This window comes from Rhinolophus sinicus, chromosome 3 (genome assembly GCF_057876585.1).
Source record: "Rhinolophus sinicus isolate RSI-liver-muscle chromosome 3, RSI-T2T, whole genome shotgun sequence".
In the NCBI taxonomy this organism is placed as follows: Eukaryota; Metazoa; Chordata; class Mammalia; order Chiroptera; family Rhinolophidae; genus Rhinolophus; species Rhinolophus sinicus.
In genome coordinates this window covers 57902351-57924894 of record NC_142503.1, presented here as the reverse complement: position 1 = coordinate 57924894, position 22544 = coordinate 57902351, and the positions used below count along the sequence as shown (strand labels likewise).

The 22544-nt window shown below is 36.4% G+C and overlaps 1 protein-coding gene across 25 annotated transcripts in view; it reads left to right on the top strand.

Moving 5' to 3' along the window:
* Positions 1-17849, top strand: part of MEF2C (myocyte enhancer factor 2C) — a 168028-nt gene extending 150179 nt beyond the window's left edge. For 13 of the 25 annotated variants that reach the window (XM_074328748.2, XM_019734219.3, XM_019734221.3 and 10 more), the window contains 5 exons: positions 4257-4429; positions 5923-5946; positions 6839-6968; positions 7553-7688; positions 13126-17849. In XM_074328748.2, the coding sequence (XP_074184849.1) occupies positions 4257-4429; positions 5923-5946; positions 6839-6968; positions 7553-7688; positions 13126-13447 (785 nt within the window). In that variant the 3' untranslated portion in view covers positions 13448-17849. The remainder of the gene's footprint in view (positions 1-4256; positions 4430-5922; positions 5947-6838; positions 6969-7552; positions 7689-13125) is intronic. The other 12 variants (XM_019734231.3, XM_074328749.2, XM_074328750.2 and 9 more) reach the window with 3 other exon arrangements.
* Positions 17850-22544: the final 4695 nt, after the last annotated feature.

Sequence of the window (22544 nt, the reverse complement as noted above, 5' to 3'; positions counted from 1 at the left end):
GACATTTTTGAAGAAAAAGTAACAAGATTTGGTATCTGATTGGGTATAGAGTTGGAAGAGGAAAAGGGAATAGTCAAAAAGACAATTTGGGAGACTGAAAAAAAGATTGTGCCCATGAAAACATTAGTCTTGGTCCATAAGGATTAGTTTCTGTTTTATGCATAATAGCTTTTTATATGCTTGTATTTATAACTGAAAGTTCCAGAAAAAAGGGGAAAAAAAACTAGTGAAAAGACTCATAATGTCTAAATATCCAAATAAGAGAAAGTTTTAGAACTTTGGGCTCAAAGAGAGCTGCGTGCTCAATTGAGCTCTGTGAGACAAGGCAAAATGTCCTCCTTACTACAGCTTAAGCCAGGAATATGTTCTTTGAATTTACAACTTCTTAAAATAGGAGTCAATAAAAAAAAAAAAAAAAAGCAAGTGTTTTCAAGTTAACTGGAGAGAAAAAATTTTTTTTTCTCCTAACACCACATTTCAAGTTCTGTATATTTATACTAGTTTAATATGAGTGTTTAGAAACTTGTAACCAATTGAGGTAGATTCCCTTATCCTTCATCCAAATTATATCGTGAATGCTTAAGTTGTTTTATGTTATGTGAAACAATATTTTTAATCAAATGAAACTATAAAACAAACTGACTCTAAAGTTGGTCTGTTCTTCATTTTCTTATAATCTATAATCAGGAAATCCATTCACTCATGCTTTATAATTTTTGTGCTTTTAAGTGGTCCAGGGAATGTGACATCTGTATACAGTCACATCTAAATTGATAATTGTTCAGGCGGAGGATCATTTTAAAACATAGCATGAAGCAAGGTTGAATCTGTATATTAGAAGGTTATTGCGAGGTAGTGTTTCCCACCTCTCTGACCCTGGACTTTGAACAAGACTGTTCTGTATGGTGAATTTATCTTATGATAGGACAACAGCCTCAATGCAGGCCACAGCGTTCGGAGTGAGGAGGAGGCCGTGGTTTCCGAGCTGGTTTAAATGCAGGCTCTTCTTAGCAGCAAACCACACGCATGTATTCATCATTGATTTTCAAATGATAGGTTTCTATATCACTGGTTTAGGATCCTCAGTCTTGCATTCCTGAATCTATATTATGCCAGAAGAATAACAACTTGGTGGCTGGAAACAGAAATGGTTATTATACGGCTCCAAAATGCTAGCTGGCACAATATGCTAAAAAGAGCAGAAATTCGTCGGTAAAAGGCAGAATTTATTTGTTCTTAAAAATAACTTGATGCTCTAAAAATATGAATTTAAGAAGTGTCATCGTGGTTCACAATATTTTACATTCAGTATGTAAACACCTTAAAATATGAGTAATCTTCTAAAAATGGCATAATTTCCAAATAACAGGAAATATTCCAAGAGGAAAATAGAATGCTTTTCAAATCAACTTTTTTCATATTTAGGCATTTATTGGATTAAAAACTGAAATGTATGTTTAGTTGTTTTTTGTTTTCCCTACTGCTGCCCCAAGTTATTATTTAAAATGCGAGTAAAAAGATGTAGGCTTTGTTGGAATTTCTGAGTTTACTGTAGAAAATGTTTTTTAAAAAAAAAAAAAACTTTTCTCAGAGCCTCCATGAAGCATTTCCATTTTCGCACACTGGCCCAATGCTTTTCATATCACAGGACAACACATTTTATGAAGCGGTTTTACTTCCTTTTAACAAAATAACTCCTCCATGCAAACCAGTATCAGCATCTACCAAGCCGGGGTTTTAGTTTCTTCTGATCTACTCAAGCTTCATTGCACTGCTTAACTGACTTTTTTTCCCCCTTCTTTTGAAATTACCCAGCTAATTTTCCATTTGATTGTTTATTTAAACCAGACCTCACGCAGACTTAATAAATAAGTGACATATGTATTTAGTGTGTCAGTCTGGACTTCAGCCGACAGAAAAGTATAGTGCAAATTTTGTCTTGGTTTTTCTGATTCCCTTTTTATCCAGTAGAATCTATTAATTAAAACTGAAGTCCTGACATATTCACAATAATGATTCAAACATAAAAGAAATACTCAATATAAAACTCCTCTGAGCATTCAGTTTTATCAAGCATTTTTCTATGAACAAATTCTTTGTATTTCTCCTAGTGATAAAAGGTAAATATATTTGTTTCATATAATAACTTTTGCCACAGAAAGCTGTCCAAAATAACTGTGAAGGAAAATTTTGGCTTTCAACCTATTTGCTAGCTTTAGAGATTTTAGCTAATTTTCTTGAAGTTTATTATAGGAGTTTATATACAAATTCAGCCAACATTTTTTAAGCAACTACTGTGTACTCAACACGTGTTTGGGGTATTTCATTTGTTTTATTTTGGGGTTTTTCCCCCCAGTAATGTGGAGAGTTTTATGCATAATCCAATTGACAGATTTAGTCTTGTAGTTATTTGCTATATATTCAGCCTGTTTATTCATGCATAAAATGAGACAGGTAAATGAATGGATATGAAGAACAATTGTTCTCTGCACAGTGTGCCTCAAATATATTCTAATTCAAAAGATGTTCCCATAAATATCTCCTGAAACACACCTGTACTTTGCCTTCCCAATTCTTCATCTGTAGCTCAGGCTATCACAGTAGGTTCCAGACTGGTTCATACCACCAGGCCTCCCTAATTATGGGATATCCTAATGCACATAGATCATTCTGTCCACGTAGGGGCCTGTGTTCCTTCTGCTCTGCAACCTTCATGGATCTCCATTTCCACCATGTAAACCCAAGCCTTGTTAGACTGCAATTCAAGGTCTCCATAGCCCAACCTCCATGGCCCTCCAGAGGCTCCAACACTCCTCTCTTTTCATGGGTTCCCTTCTAACCAGCTTCCTCAGTGTTCCAGACCGTGCTCTGTAAATTCCCCCCTCATCTTTTTCCCAGTGCCCAGTCACAAGCCCAGTGTATTTTACTATCTCTTCTCTTTTTTCAAGGTCCACATCAATTCCTGCCTCTTACGTGAATGTTTATGGTTTAATATCTTCCCTTCTGGGAACTCAGTAGCACTTAATCTGGATTTCTCTGTGGGCACTTCACCCTAGGATGCCTTGTCTTGGTTTGTGCATTTTGCACGTGTACATATTATATTGGACTACCACAGAGGAGTTTCAGGGCCTTTGAGAACTGGAGCCTGGTCTTTGCATCCCCACTGGACAGCACATAGTATCGTTCGTCCTGGGGTAATAGATATTTGTGTTTTATGGGAATGATGGCAGTTACAACGAGGTTTGACTCGCTCCTTTAGAGAGCTTCAGAAAAGAGCTGTCTAGTTTTCAGCAAGAATAGTTGAATCAGGTGATTGTTTTCTCATATTCTCCAATCAGAGGCAGTAGAGGAAGCCAGCCGATGACTTTCTGCCTTGGCTCAGGTTACATCAACTCCCTTATAGTTCTTCCTGCCACAAAGCAGTATATTTTGAATTATGAGACATGGAGACCTCCAGATAGCCATTTACTGTTAGTAGGGGGCTAAACATCAGAGACCTAAGAAAATCCTTTCAGTGTTCGCGTTAGATGGCTATTCCTGTGCCTCGGTGAATCAGCGTTTTCGTGGAGGCATCATCCCTTCATTTCAGCTCCTGAGAAGGAGTCCTGCTTTTTGAAGTTCTGTGTGTGCAGGAAAGCCAGCCTTCAGGGTCGTACACTGAACTTAGCAAGGAGGGCAAACGAGACAGAAGAAAACCATAGGGAGAAATCGCTCAAAGGAAAGGGGAACTGAACAGCAAGCTGTGTAAGAGGCTATTCTTCCTGTGTGTCCTAGAAATTACCATCTTGCTGGTATGCCCTTTTTTCACTTGAGGACACACAGACACACAAAATAAAACCCAAACCATTGAACTGAAAGAGTGAGTCACTCCAGCCAGGCCTCCGCCGAGCCGGTCAATTAAAGTGCAGGACCAATTTTGTGCTTTTCTTAGACCTTGAATGACTGTCTGACTTTCTTCCCGAATTTTTTTAATAGGAAAAAAAGTATATGTTGATTTCTGAGCAAGTTGATGTATATAAACTGTCTTCTCATTAGAAGTTTTTAATCTTCCTATAGAGTACTATTAAATAACTGATTGGGTTGCTCTTCACATGGCAGTTTCATCAGTCATCCCGTAGACTTTCAGCGTCTGTTATTTATTGCATGTCTTATACTGTTAAGCTTTTTTTCTTAATCTCATGTTGTGTATTCTCTAGAAACATATTTGAGTCTGGATTTCTTCCTGAGTGCTTTCTTTCATTGTTTTGTTTTAACAGGGAATGGGTATGGCAATCCCCGAAACTCACCAGGTCTGCTGGTCTCACCTGGTAACTTGAACAAGAATATGCAAGCAAAATCTCCTCCCCCCATGAATTTAGGGATGAATAACCGTAAACCAGATCTCCGCGTTCTTATTCCACCAGGCAGCAAGAATACGATGCCATCAGTGGTAATGACAACCTGCCTTTTAAATAAATGTTGATAATGTTTTGTATATGTTCTGCTCTTTTTGTATTTGTCTAACTTTATGAATTACTTATGTGCTCCCAGAAAATTAACACATCAGTGCTGTTGCTAGAGCTCTCTTTGTATTTAGCAATTATTTCTGGTAACTGGTTCACATTTCCCTTTTCCATGTAAAAAAAGAACCAACATCCAATAAACTCCACTACAGTACTCGTGTTCTGGGGAAAAGAAAACATTTCCTTTTAAGGGCTCCAATTTATAATTAGAAAAAATATATATTCCTTATTGCTCTGCTTATGGGACAGACATATGGTTTGACCAATGGTAGAATCAAATTCACAGAATGAGGTATTTCATAACAGATTTTTACAGTATTGAACTATTTATGTCCTCAAAGTGCTGACAATGAAAAATCTTTTTTCATAATTTCCAAATGAACTTTCTCCTGTTAATTGGAATTCTTTTCTTAGATATATTGCAGTGATAGTGTTCAGTACATCACATGCCTGTACACTGCCTCAATTCATCTTTCTATGTATGTGCTTCATGCAAAAAACTACCTCTCAAAAGCAGATTGTTTTAAGATCCTAGGCATTTTGAAAACAAAGGTTACATTTTACGTAAAAAAAAATAAGTTGTGGCACTTGTAAGAGTAAATAAATTAATGTGAAATATAAATATAAATAATATCACAGCCTCTATCATTTGTCTTTCTCCTGGGTTTGCAGGGCTAAGATGAAGATGATATTGTGGAACTAAATTCAACAACAAAGAGACTTACATCAGTGTTCTCCAAATTAGCTTTGCTTAAGAGCGAGAACATTTAAAACCAAGATTCAGTAGACAAATTTAGATCATTTTGCAAACACATTTATTTTTTCCTTTCTGTGCTCTGTGGCAAGCTTCAGGGTAAAACAGTCCTGCAAGCTGATTAGTTTATTATGGCACAGTGCAGATTAATTTTGAATATCAACCAAAAAAAAATCACATAATATGCAACGTTCCCTTAGGAGAAGACTGGATCTAATAAATAAAACCTCCCACAGGGCCATAGCCAAGCAGTGTGGGCCATGCATGGCAGGCTGTCTCTATCAGCAGATTTATCCCAACTCCCTTAAAACTGATGCTTTGACAGGGATTCTATGAGCGGTCGGTCAGGTGCAATTCCCCCTCCTCCAGCAAGTGGGATTTCAAAAGACAATCTTTTTTTTCCCCCAAAATGTGATGGTGAAATAATGAATGTTGAGACAGTGACCTATGCTGAAAACTGGATAGATTGACTTTATATTTGAGACAAACAGCTCATTAAGGGAAACAAAGAATGTCTTTGTAAGGAATTATCTTTAGAGTCTGGTTTTTAAAAACTATTTAAACTGTTGTGTGTATTAGAAGATGCTTTTCCTTGTGTTGAAAAGATTTTGCCCGATTATAAATATTTAGACACTAATTTATAAAACTCCTTCCCCATGCTGTCAGTCTGAGGATGTCGACCTGCTTTTGGTAAGTGGTGAGCGTGCTTCCCTGAAATGGCCTGGGCAAGGAGAAACCTAAAGCAACTTTTAGGTGGAGTGGTAGCTCTAGTAAAACAGGAAGATTTTGGAAGTCATCATTGTGTGTTAACGTTGATTATATTTAAATACTATTAGTTTCGGGTGTCACTCATAGATAAAAAGTATGTCAGGTTATTTATTTTTCGGTCTCAACTTCTGTAAGTGAAGGCCACGTTTTAAATTTATTTTAGGACTTAATTCATAGTAAAATTCTAACACACACACAAAATGCCTTAGTTATTTAAAACCATGAAGATACTGTTTTCTGAGAAGTTTAAGCCTCATGATCTTCAAATTTATGTGATTCTTTACTCTCCTTGCTGTAAGGAGTTAAATGTAAATGTTAGCTGCTTTGCCATCTAGTTTAAGGGAAGTTTAGAAGAATCTGAAAAAAGTGGTCAGAGCACCACCTTCTGGTCAGAATATCACATGACACCCTACCCATCTGCTCTGCTGTATATAGAACTGAGAATAAAGCCACCGTGGCTGATTTCATTTTTTTTCATTTGCATTTGAATAAAAATTGAAACAATGGAAGTACAGTATACATATTTCATCAGTTTTCAACATAGTCTGTTTTTACCCATAATAAAGCTATGGTACTTGTTACTAGTTCAGTTGCCTAGGAGATACTGATGTAATGGGTTACTATGGCAACAACTGGTCTCTTGAAGGATTGTAAATGATAGGGTTGGCAGAGTTCATAGAGACACATGTTAAATGATTAATTTCATGAGATTTGTACCAGGTTATATTTTTATGTGCAAAACTAGTACTGAAATATAATATTTTTAACTTTTAAAAAAATTCCACCAGTAATGTCTTTTTATTTACTTTAAAAGAATCAAAGGATAAATAACTCCCAGTCTGCTCAGTCATTGGCTACCCCAGTGGTTTCCGTAGCAACTCCTACTTTACCAGGACAAGGGATGGGAGGATATCCATCAGCCATTTCAACAACATATGGTACCGGTGAGTAGCTTTCCCATGTTCAAATAGTACATGAAATACTTTTTATTAAAAAGCAAGATGAAAAAGATAGTACCTTTTTAGTCTGTTAGGAGGTTTTACTTAGTACCTGTGGTGTCCAGAGCAGTATACCATTACTTGTTTGTTTCTAAGACAAAGTGAGTATCCACATTTTTTTTAAGTGACTGAAAGTTTTACTAACCCAACCTGAGTTCAGTATAGAAGAACAATTTCAAGGAAAATGAGCTGTTATTTCTTTGATGTAATAGAAAGCTCACTTCCTTGAGATTGTTTAAAAAACATATGTATATACTGTAATACCATATTGTAGTTTTAATAAACTAGAATTGCAAGCTGTACTACTTTGAAGCTTTCATGGAATACTTATTTTTTGGTATAGTATATCTCTTTTAAATTAACATAGTCCCTGATGTTTTTTCTCCTTCTTCCCATCCCAAGAGTAAAACAACGTATAACGATCATTAAATAATGCTAATAGAATATTTTAAAAATCAAAAATGTTTCTTCTATTCATCATCTGGCAATTTCCAAATTAAACATTTTCCCTGTTTTATTTTTTGATCTAGAGTACTCTCTGAGTAGTGCCGACCTGTCATCTCTGTCTGGGTTTAACACCGCCAGCGCTCTTCACCTGGGGTCAGTAACTGGCTGGCAACAGCAACACCTACATAACATGCCGCCATCCGCCCTCAGTCAACTGGGGTAAGCAACATTATTTCTTTTATAATCCACTTTTAGGATGCATTTTTAAATGACAAATGGCAATCTCTAAAAAATGTGATCTAACGTCCCATTAGAGGACGTAAAATTCTACTTTATCCAAATCTGAAAGTAATTATCAGATCAATACCTTCCAAGTAGCTTAAATATTACTTTCCTTATTCTTTAAGAGCAGGGGCCAGGCACTCTGTGATAATGACATAAATTATTTCCCTATTATTTTCGACGATATTTATTTTCACTTCTATCAGTAATAAATATTTAGTTAAGTTTCATATAGCTCATGTGGGATATAAGAAGACATTTATAGTTATAAGTTCTTTAAGTTTTTTGGGATATGTGAGAATCCTCACTTAGCATAAATCACATAGCTCAGATTAATGTTAACATAATAATCATAGGATCAACTATTCCACTGATTTTATATATTTATAATATACTCATAGCATAGTTGTATATTTATAGATATTGTCTGAATATAAACATACATGTATATATACATACACACACTAATTACCTAAGTTTGGGTATAAAAATAAATTTTGTTGTTTTCTGGTCAGAAGATGTGTATTTCTGCCCCCTTGTGGTAGTTTTGAGGTATGTCTTTATGGTAGAAATGACTCCTGGCATTAAATTGTGGAAATGCTCAAACCTTTAAAAAGCCTTGAATTCACAATTCACACTACTTGTAAAACAAACAATTTTATTTTAGAGATTAAGACTTTAAGTTTCACTAAAAACTTCAAAACTGCAATTAATCTTCAAAAAAAAATACTAGGAGGAGAGAAAATTTAAAGATAACAAGTTTTTATATTTTGGAAACATCTTCTATGTCTGTCTCACTTTTACTTGTCTACCGAGCCATTTGGTTGGAATAGTTAACTAGTTCTACGTTCCTATTTCTAAGGAGATAATGAGCATAAGACATTAAGTAGAATAAAAATCTCTGAGTGACATTACAACTTCATCTCTTACCCTCCCCTGCCCCACCAGCTTCCCGTAGAATTGATTTCACATCGATCAGTGCTGTGGTAATGGAGTCTTCAACCCATTCACCATCGGCTTATGTACATTCTACTCACTAATCACTATTGTTGAAAATCTAACCTTTTGTATAAATAATAAATTCACATGACAGTATTACGCTCCTGTCTTGAAAGATTGTTAACTTGAAAGATATATTAAATATTGATCAGCAACAGAGTTTTTTTAGGACATTTAAATTTTCTCAGAAATGTTAACTATCCAAGTAGACATTTATTGCAATAACTTTTTCAGGTAATTATCACTAAGTACATCATACCATCCAGGCAATTTTAAAATACATACACTTCTGCGGCTCAGCAGTGGATCCACTGTACATGCTTTTTGGCAAAAAATAAAGATAGCTGTTTACTTTTCATTGTTCACAAAATTCATCCATTAGAGGACTAGATTTCCTTCGAAATTATCAATGTCAAAAATTGTATTATTTTCCCTGAATGTGGCTTTCTTTTGTTTTCAATAACATCTCACAATTTACATGTTACATATAAAACACATTTACTTATGTATTTTAACTTTATTACAATTTTAAAATTCTCTCCTGTTACATGAAGAATCTGTTGTTCTTAATAGATGCTTCAGCAAATGAGAAAAGATAGGACTGGACTAGTGAGGCACTGAATTACAATAGACAGGGATGAAGCATTTTGTTTAGTTTGATTTGTTTACAACACCAGTTCTCATAGTGCATAGTTTCACTCTGAATTTGGTCTATGAGTTTTTATTGCACTTAATCACTTCCCTTATCGCTCAGATAGGATACCACTTCCAGTCCTAATTTTGGCCCACCTACTTACTTTCTTTCCTCCCGCCCTCCCTCCCTTCTTTCCTTTTCCCTCCTTCCCTCCCTCACACACACACACACACACACACTTCTCGAAAGGAGAGTCCTTCAAATGGACTAGTACATGCTAGTTTAACATTAAATGTTAAACTGTTGTTTTTTTTATCCCAAGATGTAATATTTATGTAAAATAAATTATATGAGCTCCCTTATTTTCGTACAGTGTAAATTAATGTTTAAAATTTGATATTTTTCCTAGCTAAAGTAGTCTCATACACTTGTATGGTGAGTTCACATTCTTTTGGATAGATAACAGTGTTCAAAGGAGAATAAAATACATTTCAGCTCTACCAAAGTGGGTATTCCCAGCAGCCCGAGATGGTCACCACCATTCTTCCTCAAAATTGAAAAGTACAAAAGAGAGCTTCATATTTAGTTCATGAAAATACCTTTAACTCTTCAAAGCTATACCTTAACACTATCTAGTATTTGATGTTTATCTAAGCAAGTTACATACATGGCATAAACTGACTTGATGTAGAGAGCAGAGGTGACTGGCAGAAGGAAGTTGCCATCAAGGGTTAGTGAAAGTCATTTAAATGCTAAGATTTGAGAAAAATGCCCCTCAAATTTCTGGGTGTTTTTCTCCTACCACCTAAAAAGGGCAACCTGTTTTCTGGAAATACTTCTGTATATCATCTGTGTTAATGTATATACTGAGAGAGTAACTTGGAGTAAAGATGACTTTTAAAAGTTTAGGTTTAAATATAGTTTGATAGTCTCATTTCCAGGCAGTGGCAGTAAGCAGTTTGAATAAAACTATCCAGTCATGTTTGATTACTGAACAAGTATGGGGAAGGGTAGGTGTTTTTCCAGTTGGAAGGCATCTGTAGTAGACAAGAACTTGCATCAGGACTTGATACAGGAAACTTGCATGTCTGGTTTCTATCCCCACTTCCACCACCCTCCCCTCCACCTGTTTATCACTCACACATATGAAGCATTTCATAATTGTCTGTGTCTGTAAAAATTTTGTTCTCAAGAATAAGTAAACCACAACATGGTTATATCTGAACCAGCATATATACAGCTAAGTGATTTTTAATGTTTTTTCTTTTCAAGAAAAATACTTCCTTGATAACAGAGACTAGTCAATTAAAAGTCAACCTGTTTTGAGTCCTCTACCATAGTATAATGAAGCTGAATCTCAGATACCACTTACATTTCATTACTCTGGATTTAGTGTCCCCAGAACTACTCAAAATGCTTCATATATCCTTTCAATGTCAAATGGAATGCCACTAAAAGATTAACTTAGGGACTGGCCTATTTGTTTATAGGAAGGGATAAACAGTAATCATCATGTCTTTTATGGGGACGAGATGCAGCAAAACCTGGACAAGCCAGTTGACACTGGGAGATAATGCAGCTTCCAAAAGCTTTGTTAAAGAAGTAGCATTTTGATTATGTCACTTTTTGCTTAATTTATCCAGATGAACTGCTTTTACTAGTCCAACTCACCAAATTTTTTTTTTTCGTTTTCCATGTCCCCCGCCTGTGAAGACATAATCTAAATGTCAAAGGGCAGACAAAAAATATTTATTGATATGCCACTTTATTTTCAGACTCCTAATTGGCATTCATTATTAAACAGTTGTGTGAATCATAGTAGACATTTCATTAAATTTTAGTGAAATGGTCAGGAAAATTAGTTCATCCAAAAATCAAAAGATGATTTTCTCTGACATCAAAATGAAACATTAAGTAACACTGAAACAAGATAAAATAGTCCACCATTATGGATCCTTTTGAAATATAGGTATCCCCCCCATTTTAACATCTTCTTGATTTAAACATTAATTAAAACTCTTAGAAAATTAGTATACTAATATAGACTGTAAAATAAAAATACAAAGAAATACAAGTATAAACAGGTGATTGAAAATTGTATACATTCCCTTGTAGTATCTTGATACAAATGCTAAAACTGCTTTGATTCTATAAAATCATAAAAGCCAGAGAAAGAAAAACTGATTAGGAAAACAAATAATTCTCCTTTGTTATTCTTGACATTCACTCATCTATTAATAAGAGAAGGAAAGTAATTCTTTGCCAGTAGGTGGTGCTTTTGTATAAAACATCACTCAAAAATAAACTCATTTCTGACTAATTTTATATCTGTATACATCTTGAGCCTGAATTGCACCTTCCAAAAAGCCAGCCCCAAGTTACTCCACTTTTTCCTCTGAAATATATACCCATTTTCTCACTACTCATAATGACGTTTTTAATACCATCTAATTCTCTCCATTAGAAAGTAACACAATCACATACATGGGTAGATAGGTTTGCTTTCTTTTGTTTAAAATGGGTGTGTCTATTACGGATTATTCTTTGCTGTGACTCTTCCTCAGTAAAAAGAGATTTGTCTATTCTCTCGACAATATGAGCAAATAATGCTGAATCTAGTCATGGATGTCAGTGCAATTAGAATGTAAGAACAATGGAAGCATCTTAAAACTGACATCGGCAATGTTACTATGGTTTATCCTGATCAAGGTCATCGTCGTTGCTGATATACACTTAAGGGCTTACTGCTTTCCCCTCCAGAATTTCAAGTATCGAAATTCTCCCACATTTCGGTAGAAGGGCAAGTTATACTTTCCTGGAACAAAATCACACTAGATCCTTCTTTACAAACAACATTTTCTTAGGCAAATCCAGATTCACCAACTAATGCCAGTGAAAAATAAGAGAAGTGGTCCCCTAACCCCTAAGTCCCCCAGCAGAGCAAGACTAGCAATAGGAGGTAAAGTTGAAATAATTGCAGAAAATAGACAGCACTTTTATCCCATTTAGCTGAGAAAGGATGAACGAAGAAAGTAAAATTATATTAGTTTTAGTGGGGTAGGAATTCTAAGTGTTTTTAAGCCAGTACTTAAAATTTCTGCAAATAATGTCATCCTCCTTCCTCCTTCCCCTTCTTTCCCCTCTCCCAAGCTTTTTACCAGATATGGTTATAAGTAGCCTTTTATGGATTCTATTCATTTGAAATCTGAACTTTTTTTCCTTTTCTGAAGACTATGCAACTTAATGTGTACGTGCTTATTAAATTGAGGAAAACATTTATATCCATAATAAGCTTTTTACAATAATTTCCAAACACTGGCAATAGTAAATCAAGGACATCTAATTCAAAAGCTAAACACTGTATCTTAAATCTTAGATTATATTTTGGAACTAGTCTAGGAAGAAATCCCATAGACACAGAAAATGCTTTTTCCAGTGTGTCTTATTAAAAAACCTTTCTGAACCGGTAACCTATCCGTTTAGGGAACCTGTCAGAGACTAGAGGTGTGATTCATGAGCCTGGACCAGTTAAATACTGTAATTACTACCGGGCAAATCAACAGAGACATCCTAAATCGCTCTAAGAAGGCAATGCCCTTACGTGCTCCTAAGCACGTTCTCCTCCCTCTGGGCATGCTCTGGTGTCTATGAGAGTCTTTAAGCTGATGTTTTATGTAATTGTGAGTTCCTGGGGGCTCCAGGCCTCCTCCATCTGTAACTGGGTTTCCTTTCCTCCTACAGAGCTTGCACTAGCACTCATTTATCTCAGAGTTCAAATCTCTCCCTGCCTTCTACTCAAAGCCTCAACATCAAGTCAGAACCTGTTTCTCCTCCTAGAGACCGTACCACCACCCCTTCGAGATACCCACAACACACGCGCCACGAGGCGGGGAGATCTCCTGTTGACAGCTTGAGCAGCTGTAGCAGTTCCTACGACGGGAGCGACCGAGAGGATCACCGGAACGAATTCCACTCCCCCATTGGACTCACCAGACCTTCGCCGGACGAAAGGGAAAGTCCCTCAGTCAAGCGCATGCGACTCTCTGAAGGATGGGCAACATGATCAGATTATTACTTAATAGTTTTTTTTTTCTTGCAGTGTGTGTGTGTGCTATACCTTAATGGGGAAGGGGGGTCGATATGCATTATATGTGCTGTGTGTGGAAAAAAAAAAAGTCAGGTACTCTGTTTTGTAAAAGTACTTTTAAATTGCCTCAGTGATACAGTATAAAGATAAACAGAAATGCTGAGATAAGCTTAGCACTCGAGTTGTACAACAGAACACTTGTACAAAATAGATTTTAAGGCTAACTTCTTTTCACTGTTGTGCTCCTTTGCAAAATGTATGTTACAATAGATAGTGTCATGTTGCAGGTTCAACGTTATTTACATGTAAATAGACAAAAGGAAACATTTGCCAAAAGCGGCAGATCTTTACTGAAAGAGAGAGCAGCTGTTATGCAACATATAGAAAAATGTATAGATGTTTTGGACAGACCCGGCAAAGGGTGGCCATTGGTAAATGTTAGGAATACGCCAGGTCACCTAACATCCCAAGACCACTCAAAACCTGCAGGCATATCATTGGCGTATGGCACTCAATCAAAAGGATCAATGACCATTAAAAGAGGACCATACCTATTTAAAAAATGTGGAGTTTGAGGGCTAACGTATTTAATTAAATAAATAAATAAATAAATAAATCTGGGTCTGCATCTCTTATTAAATAAAAATATAAAAATATGTACATTACATTTTGCTTATTTTCATATAAAAGGTAAGACAGAGTTTGCAAAGCATTTGTGGCTTTTCGTAGTTTACTTAAGCCAAAATGTGTTTTCCCCCCTTGATAGCTTCGCTAATATTTTAAACAGTCCTGTAAAAAACCAAAAAGGACTTTTTGTATAGAAAGCACTACCCTAAGCCATGAAGAACTCCATGCTTTGCTAACCAAGATAACTGTTTTCTCTTTGTAGAAGTTTTGTTTTTGAAATGTGTATTTCTAATTATATAAAATATTAAGAATCTTTTAAAAAATCTGTGAAATTAACATGCTTGTGTATAGCTTTCTAATATATATAATATTATGGTAATAGCAGAAGTTTTGTTAATAGCGGGAGGGGGGTATATTTGTGCAGTTGCACATTTGAGTAACTATTTTCTTTCTGTTTTCTTTTACTCTGCATACATTTTATAAGTTCAAGGTCAGCTGTCAAAAGGATAACCTGTGGGATTAGAACATATCACACTGCAACACCCTAAATTGTTTTAAATACATTAGCGATCTATTGGGTAAACTGACGTCCATTGTATATACTAATTAGTTTATTTTATGCTATTTTTGTTTTTGAATTTTTATCAAATGCAGGGCCCCTTTCTGATCTCACCATTTCACCATGCATCTTGGAATTCAGTAAGTGCATACCCTAACTTGCCCGTATCCTAAATTACCTGGTTGGTTTTCAGCCTAGAATTTGATATGCTTTGTAGAAATATGCCCAGAATAGAGAAGGTGTATTGGGGCACATGTCCTGCAAATGTGGCCCTAGAAACTAGTGATATGGAGTTTACTCGATGCATAAGTTACAAATTCCCACAGAAGAAAAATGTGAAATACTGGGTGCTAGACAAGAAGGAAGCAGGTAAAGAGATAGTTGCTTCGTCATCCGTTTTTAATTATTTTAACTGACCCTCAACAATCTTGTCAGCAATATAGGACTGTTGAACAACCCCAGTGTGTTAGGAACCCCAAATGTCACTTCTGCATAAAGCATGTATGTCATCTATTTTTTTCTTCAATAAAGAGATTTAATAGCCATTTCAAGAAATCCCATTAAAGAACCTCTCTATGTCCCTTTTTTTAATTATTCAAGAAATATTGATGACTCTTGTCTAATATTTGTCTATAAGGGATTAATTTTCAGACCCTTTAAAAAGTGAGTGCCATAAAAAAATGTTGATATATATTGTTTAAGAGAGATTTCAATCTAGGAATGATTTTCCTTCTCTTGGAATGTGAAGATCTGTCGATTCACCTCCAATCATATGCATTGACATACACAGCAAAGAAGATACAGACAGTAAGATCGACACTCCTATATCAGATGTAGGACATTTCTTACCATTTTTTCTTTTACTTGCACAGTTGCTATGTTTTCTCATTGTAAAAGGCTGCCGCTGGGTGGCAAAAGCCAGGAGACCTTACTAACTAGGCTATATTTTTCTTAACTTGATCTAAAATCTACAATTAGACCACAATGCACCTTTGGTGGTATCCATATAGGATGCTAACCTGCCTTGTACTAACATTTTATATACTAAAAAAAAAAAAAAAAATCTAGTAACCATTTCATATGTCCCACTACTCGAGGTATCCATGGAACATGAAAGAAAAACATTTATGCAGAGGAAAAATAGAAAATCATCCCTGAAAATATGCACACACACACACAAATACACACACACGCACACACATATTCACAGACAGGAAAGAAAACTAAGAAACTCATTTTTCTTACCATCGACTTGATCCCATCCTTACAACACACCTTTATAACTTGATGTGTATAAAATATGCAAACATGTCACAAATGTTCCTTGTCATTTCAAAACTCTTTATCAATATCAGTAGAAACTTACCAGTGGGTGGGAAAGGGTCATTATGTGAAAATATGAAAAAATAGCCATATTAATTTTTTACCTGCAATTTGCCTCAGCAACAAAGAAAAGGTGAATTTCTAATGCTGATGATAAAGTAAGCTAAAGTACCAGCAGAAGCCTTGGCTATTTATAGCAATTCAGACAATAGTTTTATAAGAACATGAAAAGAACAGAATCACTTGAAAATGGATGCCAGTCATCTCTTGTTCTCACTACTGAATTCATATAAAGTGGTGGCAAGATAGCGAAGGGATAATCTGAGAATTTTTTAAAGATGATTTAATGAGAAGAAGCACAATTTTGATTGTGATGAGTCACTTTCTGTAAACAATCACTGTCTATCTTTACCCTCATACTTTATCTGTAATTTATCATTTATTGTATTTGCAACGCTAGTATGGTTTGGTTTTTTATCACAGTAAATCCTTGTATTCAGGAGTTTAGGGCAGAGCCCTGAGGGAGTAGTATTTTACTTAACCCATCCTAGAGTAACATTTAGGCAACATTCTTCATTGCAAGTCAAAGAACCATAAGTGGCATTTTACACAGCTACAAGTATTGTTATATCTAATCCTATTTTAGAAGTTTTTTGGTAATATTAAGCTTAAATACTGGTAACACTGATGCAATATATGCAAGCTGCACAACCTGTATATTGTATGCATTGGTGCGTGGAAGGCTATTCATTTCAACCTTTTTTAAAATTGTGTTTTTTAGTAAAATGGCTTATTTTTTCCCAAAGGTGGAATTTAGCATTTTGTAATGATGAATATGAAAATGCCTATCATCCTCAGACCACTTTAAGGTTAACTAAAGTGAGAATTAAAAAAAATATTCAAATACACTTTTTAAAAGAATATCTGCCCTCTCACAATTTTATGTATTTCTTTTTCTCACACACCCATCTTTTAACTTAGAAATAGCATTTTTTGCCCCTTTTATCCATTTGTTTGTTTTTTTCAGAAAGTTAATGCTTGTATTTCTTTCTTTTAAAAAAAAAGTGTTGTTGTTTTTTTTAAAAAAAGAAGAAGCAGCCACTTGAACCCTTAATAAAGGCTGTTGCTTAAGCATAGCATACTTCATCTGTTCCTGTTTGTGCCATCTGCTGTGATGTCGTCACTTATATGGCGTGAATTTCCTGCCACTACAGATCTTTTGAAGATTGATGGAATACTGGTGTCTGTTAGAATGCTTCAGACTACAGATGTAATTAAAGGCTTTTCTTAAATATGTTTTAACCAAAGATGTGGAGCAATCCAAGCCACATATCTTCTACATTAAATTTGTCCATTTTGGTTATTTTCATAATCGGGTATTGCGTTTGCCTTCCCTATTCATACCTCAAATTGATTCATACCTCAGTTTAATTCAGAGAGGTCAGCTAAGTGATGGATTCTGTTGTGGTTTGAATGCAGTACCAATGTTCTCTCGGAGCAAAGTAGACCTGGGTTACTGTAGGCATAGGACTTGGATTGCTTCAGATGGTTTGCTGTATCATTTTTCTTCTTTTTTGGGGGACTTGTTTCCATTAAATGACAGTAATTAAAGTAGCTTGTAAATGAGGGCATACAAGCATTGCAACAAATATTCAAATAGAGGCTCACAGCGGCATAAGCTGGACTTTGTCGCCACTAGATGACAAGATGTTATAACTAAGTTAAACCACATCTCTGTATCTCAAGGGACTTAATTCAGCTGTCTGTAGTGAATAAAAGTGGGGAATTTTCCAAAGTTTCTCCTGCTGGAAATAAGGTATAATTTGTATTTTGCAGACAATTCAGTAAAGTTACTGGCTTTCTTAGTGATGCAGTGTCTGTGGTGCATTTTTTTTAATGTTTTGCTGTTTAAATTTATTCCGCTTTATCATTTTTCTTTTTTTTTTTTAAGTAGCTTCTCCCGCAAGCGCAAGTGAGCTTTCTCAGTTTTCAACTCAAAATACTCAAAAAAAAGGATATTTGTGTTTTGGAGGGAGGATGAGTGTAGATTGGATCATAGTTCTTGGGGTAATAAATGTATTCAGCCAATGTGGGAAGTTCTAGGTTCTTATCGAGTTGTTCAACTTCTTTATCAAAGCAGTTCTAGGAAAGTCTTTGATAACTTGCTTAAATGCACAGAATTTTCCAGAAGTCATTGTGAAAGGCACTACTACGGTATGCAGTAAGTAAAATTATTTTTAAACCAAAATGTGTAGAAAACATTTCCAGATTTATTTTTTCTTCATTAAAATAGTTTATTTAACAACAACAACAAAAAACTGTTGAAAACATAGACTTATACCTAAATATTTGAGAAAATTAGTGAATTCATACATTTTTAGAAACTATGATATATTCATTACCAAAATTTAATTGTAATTGGAATGTCCTTAGATCAATGTAAAGACTAATTTAGAAACTGAAAAGGAAAACGAGGAGGCCCTGGCCAGCCAACTGGACCCCGTGGACTTCAGCATTAGCAGCGATTCCTGCTCTGATGCAAAAAGGAATGCAGCTGGATAAACATTGCATGTGGCTTCAAAACAGCACTGCTTTTCCCTTTGTTCTCTTTATTCATTTTCAGCAAACATTTACTAAGCAATTGCTATGTGTAACTCATTTGATGGATTCTCGGATGAATGAAGATACAGCCCTTCCTCTTAAGAAACTTATAAACTAGTAGGAGATTGAAAGACTAACAGGAAATCGAAAGTGTCCTCAGAGACTTCTGCCAAGTGCTAGGGAACCACTTTGGCCATCTTTGGAGCCGCGCAGGGCAGAGGTCCTGAGCAAGGACACTTCATAATCTGCCCAGCAGAGACAGCATTTGACTTGTCTTTTTGGATGGGTAGGACAGAGAACGGCCCAGATGGATGAGGACAGGGCTGACCCAGCGGACATGCGACTTCTGCAGTACACGTGGTCCTGCACTTAGTTTTGTGCTCTGCTGTCATTCCCTTGATAGTCTTTGAGCTCGTGTTTTGTAAGAGAAGTCTGATAGGACAACAGAGCCTGCGAGGGAGCAGAGGAAGTAACAGAAAAAAGTGAAAAGCTTTCATTTTAGTACTTTTAACCTTTCTTGCTTTCGGAAAAAGATTTTCCTTTTGCACTGAGCCCTACAAATTATGAGTTCAGGCCTAGATGAGGGCATTCTACAAGGAGGAAATAGTAGGTACAAAGGCACAGAGATGGGAAAGTGAGAGACAAATTTGCAGGAAGCGGGGACCATCCTGTTTAGATATAGTGTATCCATGTGTGGATGTTGGAGGAGGTCACCACCGGTTGACCCACTCCCAGTCATTGGAATGTATAATTTACCCACTGTTCCCACAGTGGGAACCGTTTTCATGGATGCAGACTTGAGAGAGCAATGTGCTGTTAAGACCATCTGGACTGTATACAAACTAAACCCAGTTAATGCCTCTATAGAAACTTAAGATTCTGGCAGGTGGATACAGAGATCTGCTTGTCTCATAGCCATCCACAACAAACCTCATATGTAAATTCCCTCGCTTATTAAACCTACCACCTCCCAATCTGGAGTGGTCTGCCTCCTTCTTAAGTCTCTCCTTGCACTCCGTGTGTGGGGGCCAGTATCATATTATATCCAGGAAGCTCCCGGGGTTTCGAACCAGCAGTAGGAGAGCAGTGAAAGACAAGACTGGAAAAGTTGGTTGGGGTCTGATTATATAATTGCAGGTTAAGGTGTCTGTGGTTTAAGCACCTAAATGCAAGTTTTAGAAGAGATGAAATTGTCAAAATTCAGCAAATAGGTAATGGTAGGAGGGATAGTAGATAAGGAATTGTTGAAGTTTATTGTTTTAAGCTTAAATGAGTAGGATCCTAGTAATATCCTGATTGGAAAGAGAGAGGTCACTGCCTTACGAGAAAGGTAATTAATTCAGTTTTCAGCATGTTTACTGCTGACTTATATTCAAGTAGAATATGAGAAGGTTGCAAATACAAACTTGAACTCAGGATACCAGCAAATGCTGAAGATAAAGTTTTGGATGTTACTAACAGGTAATAGTGAAAGCCATGTCTGTGAAGGAGCTTGCCATGGGGAAGGGGAAGGGAAAGAGGAGAAGCAGGCTGAGAAAAGGATGTTGACGAGGGGCAACCTACTGAGGGAGGACCTCGGAAGGCCTCAAGAAGGAGCAGTCAGACAGAAAGCCAAAGAGTGCTGTTAAGGCGCGAAGAGGTTTCGGGGGAAAAAGAAGTGATCAGTAGTGTCTTGCTTTATTGGGATCACAGAGGAGGAAGATTGAAGGAACTTTGGTCTTGGGTAGTGTCTGAGAATTATTTCAATAAAATGGTGTGGGAGAGAAGAGAAAGCTCAGGAGGTTGTCTAGCAGATACTGTGAAATTTCAGGCAGCAAGTATGAAGTAATCTTCCATGATGTTTGCGATTAAAAGGAGAGAGCTGGTGTGAGGAGTTAGCATGTTCAAGGATGAAGGGAAAGATAGTGAAAGGACCCGGTGGTAGCTGAGCATGCTTATGGGCTGGAGAGGACCTACAGGGGCAGAAGGCAGACATGACCCATCCTAACCAGGGGTTAGAGAATTACACTTGGTGGCCTCTGAACACAATGTGGGTGTGGGTCTTTTACTTCGATGACGTTTAGGAGTCTGGATTTAAAAGAGTTATTGAATTTGATAAAGGAATACTATGTGGAACAGAACCTCTGAGTTTTCAATTTGTGAATTGAGAAAGCCCTTTTTCCATTTTGTTTGCATATTACTGTGGCATCTTTCCTACACGTCCTTACAGGCAGACTTCTAAGAAAGATCTGGTGATGAAAGAGGAAAGCCAAGTTCACCTCCCTACTCTATGTTTCCCTTGAATTCCTACTGTCCCTATTTCCTGAGAGCAAATGTCTCTATCACCAAAAATGAGTCTATTCCTTTAACCTCCCCTCTCTCAGGCACAGTCTTTTTCCTGGGCGACTTTTGCATAAGAGTTACAGTTAGGGAAACATGTAAGAAAATGTTCATAGTTTCCAGACCTAAAGTGGTTTCTGGTTTCAGTGGCAGCCTTGCTGCTCATTAGCTCCATCACGTCCCCAGTCCTGATCAGCTCAGACTTGAGGGAGAACTTCCAGTCCTAAAGTACCCTTCCCTAGCAGCCAACCTCTGCTCTCAGCAAAATAGAGATGACAATCACCTTTGAATCTGGTAACTGATGCAAGGGCCAGGCTGAAAGGGAGGAAACGTGAACTACCTGTGGGGCGATTCTCCACTGAACAGAAAGTAGTAGTTAAGAAAGCGCTTTACCCAAACACTCCACTACCAGAAATGCAGGGTCCTTGCCAGTTCCCTTGCCCCTCTATAAAGAGAGCACCACTTCCTGGAAGGTTGGAGTGGCACAGGCAATGAGGAAACAGGAGCTGATGCTGGTGTATGAGTGAGGGCAAGACACCTTCTCTGCAATGGCCTTGACCTACACTGTCTTTTTTAACCTACTCAGTAACACTGGATGCAGTTTTACCAGAGGTCAACTAGTCTTCTGCTTGAGAATCATGCCAGCTTTGCCTCTCACAAGTTAAGTAGCTGTTGTCAAGTTATTTATTCTAAGTATCCGATTTTCTCACATATCACTAACTCACAGGGTTGTTTTGCGGCCCAGTTAAGACCTTTACAGATGCTAATCACTGAAAAGTTCAGAATCCCTACTCTCCTACAAGTTACTCGAAAAAAACGCGACCCTACTTTGTAAAATTATACTAAGTCAACAAAGTTCTGATTTTTCCTATGATGACTACAATGTGTTGTTGTTTTTTTCTTGCAATATCACATTCTTTCTCAAAGGACAATTTGGTATGCCCCTGCTTTGCTGATGCCCAAAGCACATATTGTACTTATGGAGAAAGCAGTGCTTGGCAGTGTTCATCCCACAGCATCCCACTAGTGGTGCTAAATCTATTAACACAGAGACTTTCTTAGAAGCAATAGTTAAAGGAAAAAAATGACCTCCTTCAAGCATTTATTTTATAAATATTCTATATGATATGCTTGTTTCTCTTCACAAATAAGAGTCCTGTTTGGAAATGCAAATTTGTTTGCATGCAAAAGTTTATATGCATAGTATTTATAGTTAAAATATTGGGAAGGTGCCCATCAATAAAGGAATATTTAAATGAATTGTGGTACAGCAGCATGATGGAATACTATATAACAGTCTACAAAACAAAACACCATCTATGTACTAATGTGGACATTTTCCTGGATATATTGTTAGATTTTTAAAAAGCAACAATAAAACAGTGTATACAGTATGCTATCTTTCAGGTAGAAATGCAGTAGGGTAAAAACAATAAATGTTCTTAAGTTTGCATAAAGAAACACTGGAAGGATATGCAAAGAAACCAACAAATTAGTTACCAAAGTGATGAGGGGTTGGGGAAGGGATCAACATAGTGAAAGCAAGACTTGACAGCGTATTCTTTTTAATATTGCTTTGATTTTTGAATGATATGAATATACTACTTATTCAAAAAGAGTAAAGTTTTAGTTTAGAAAAAAAGC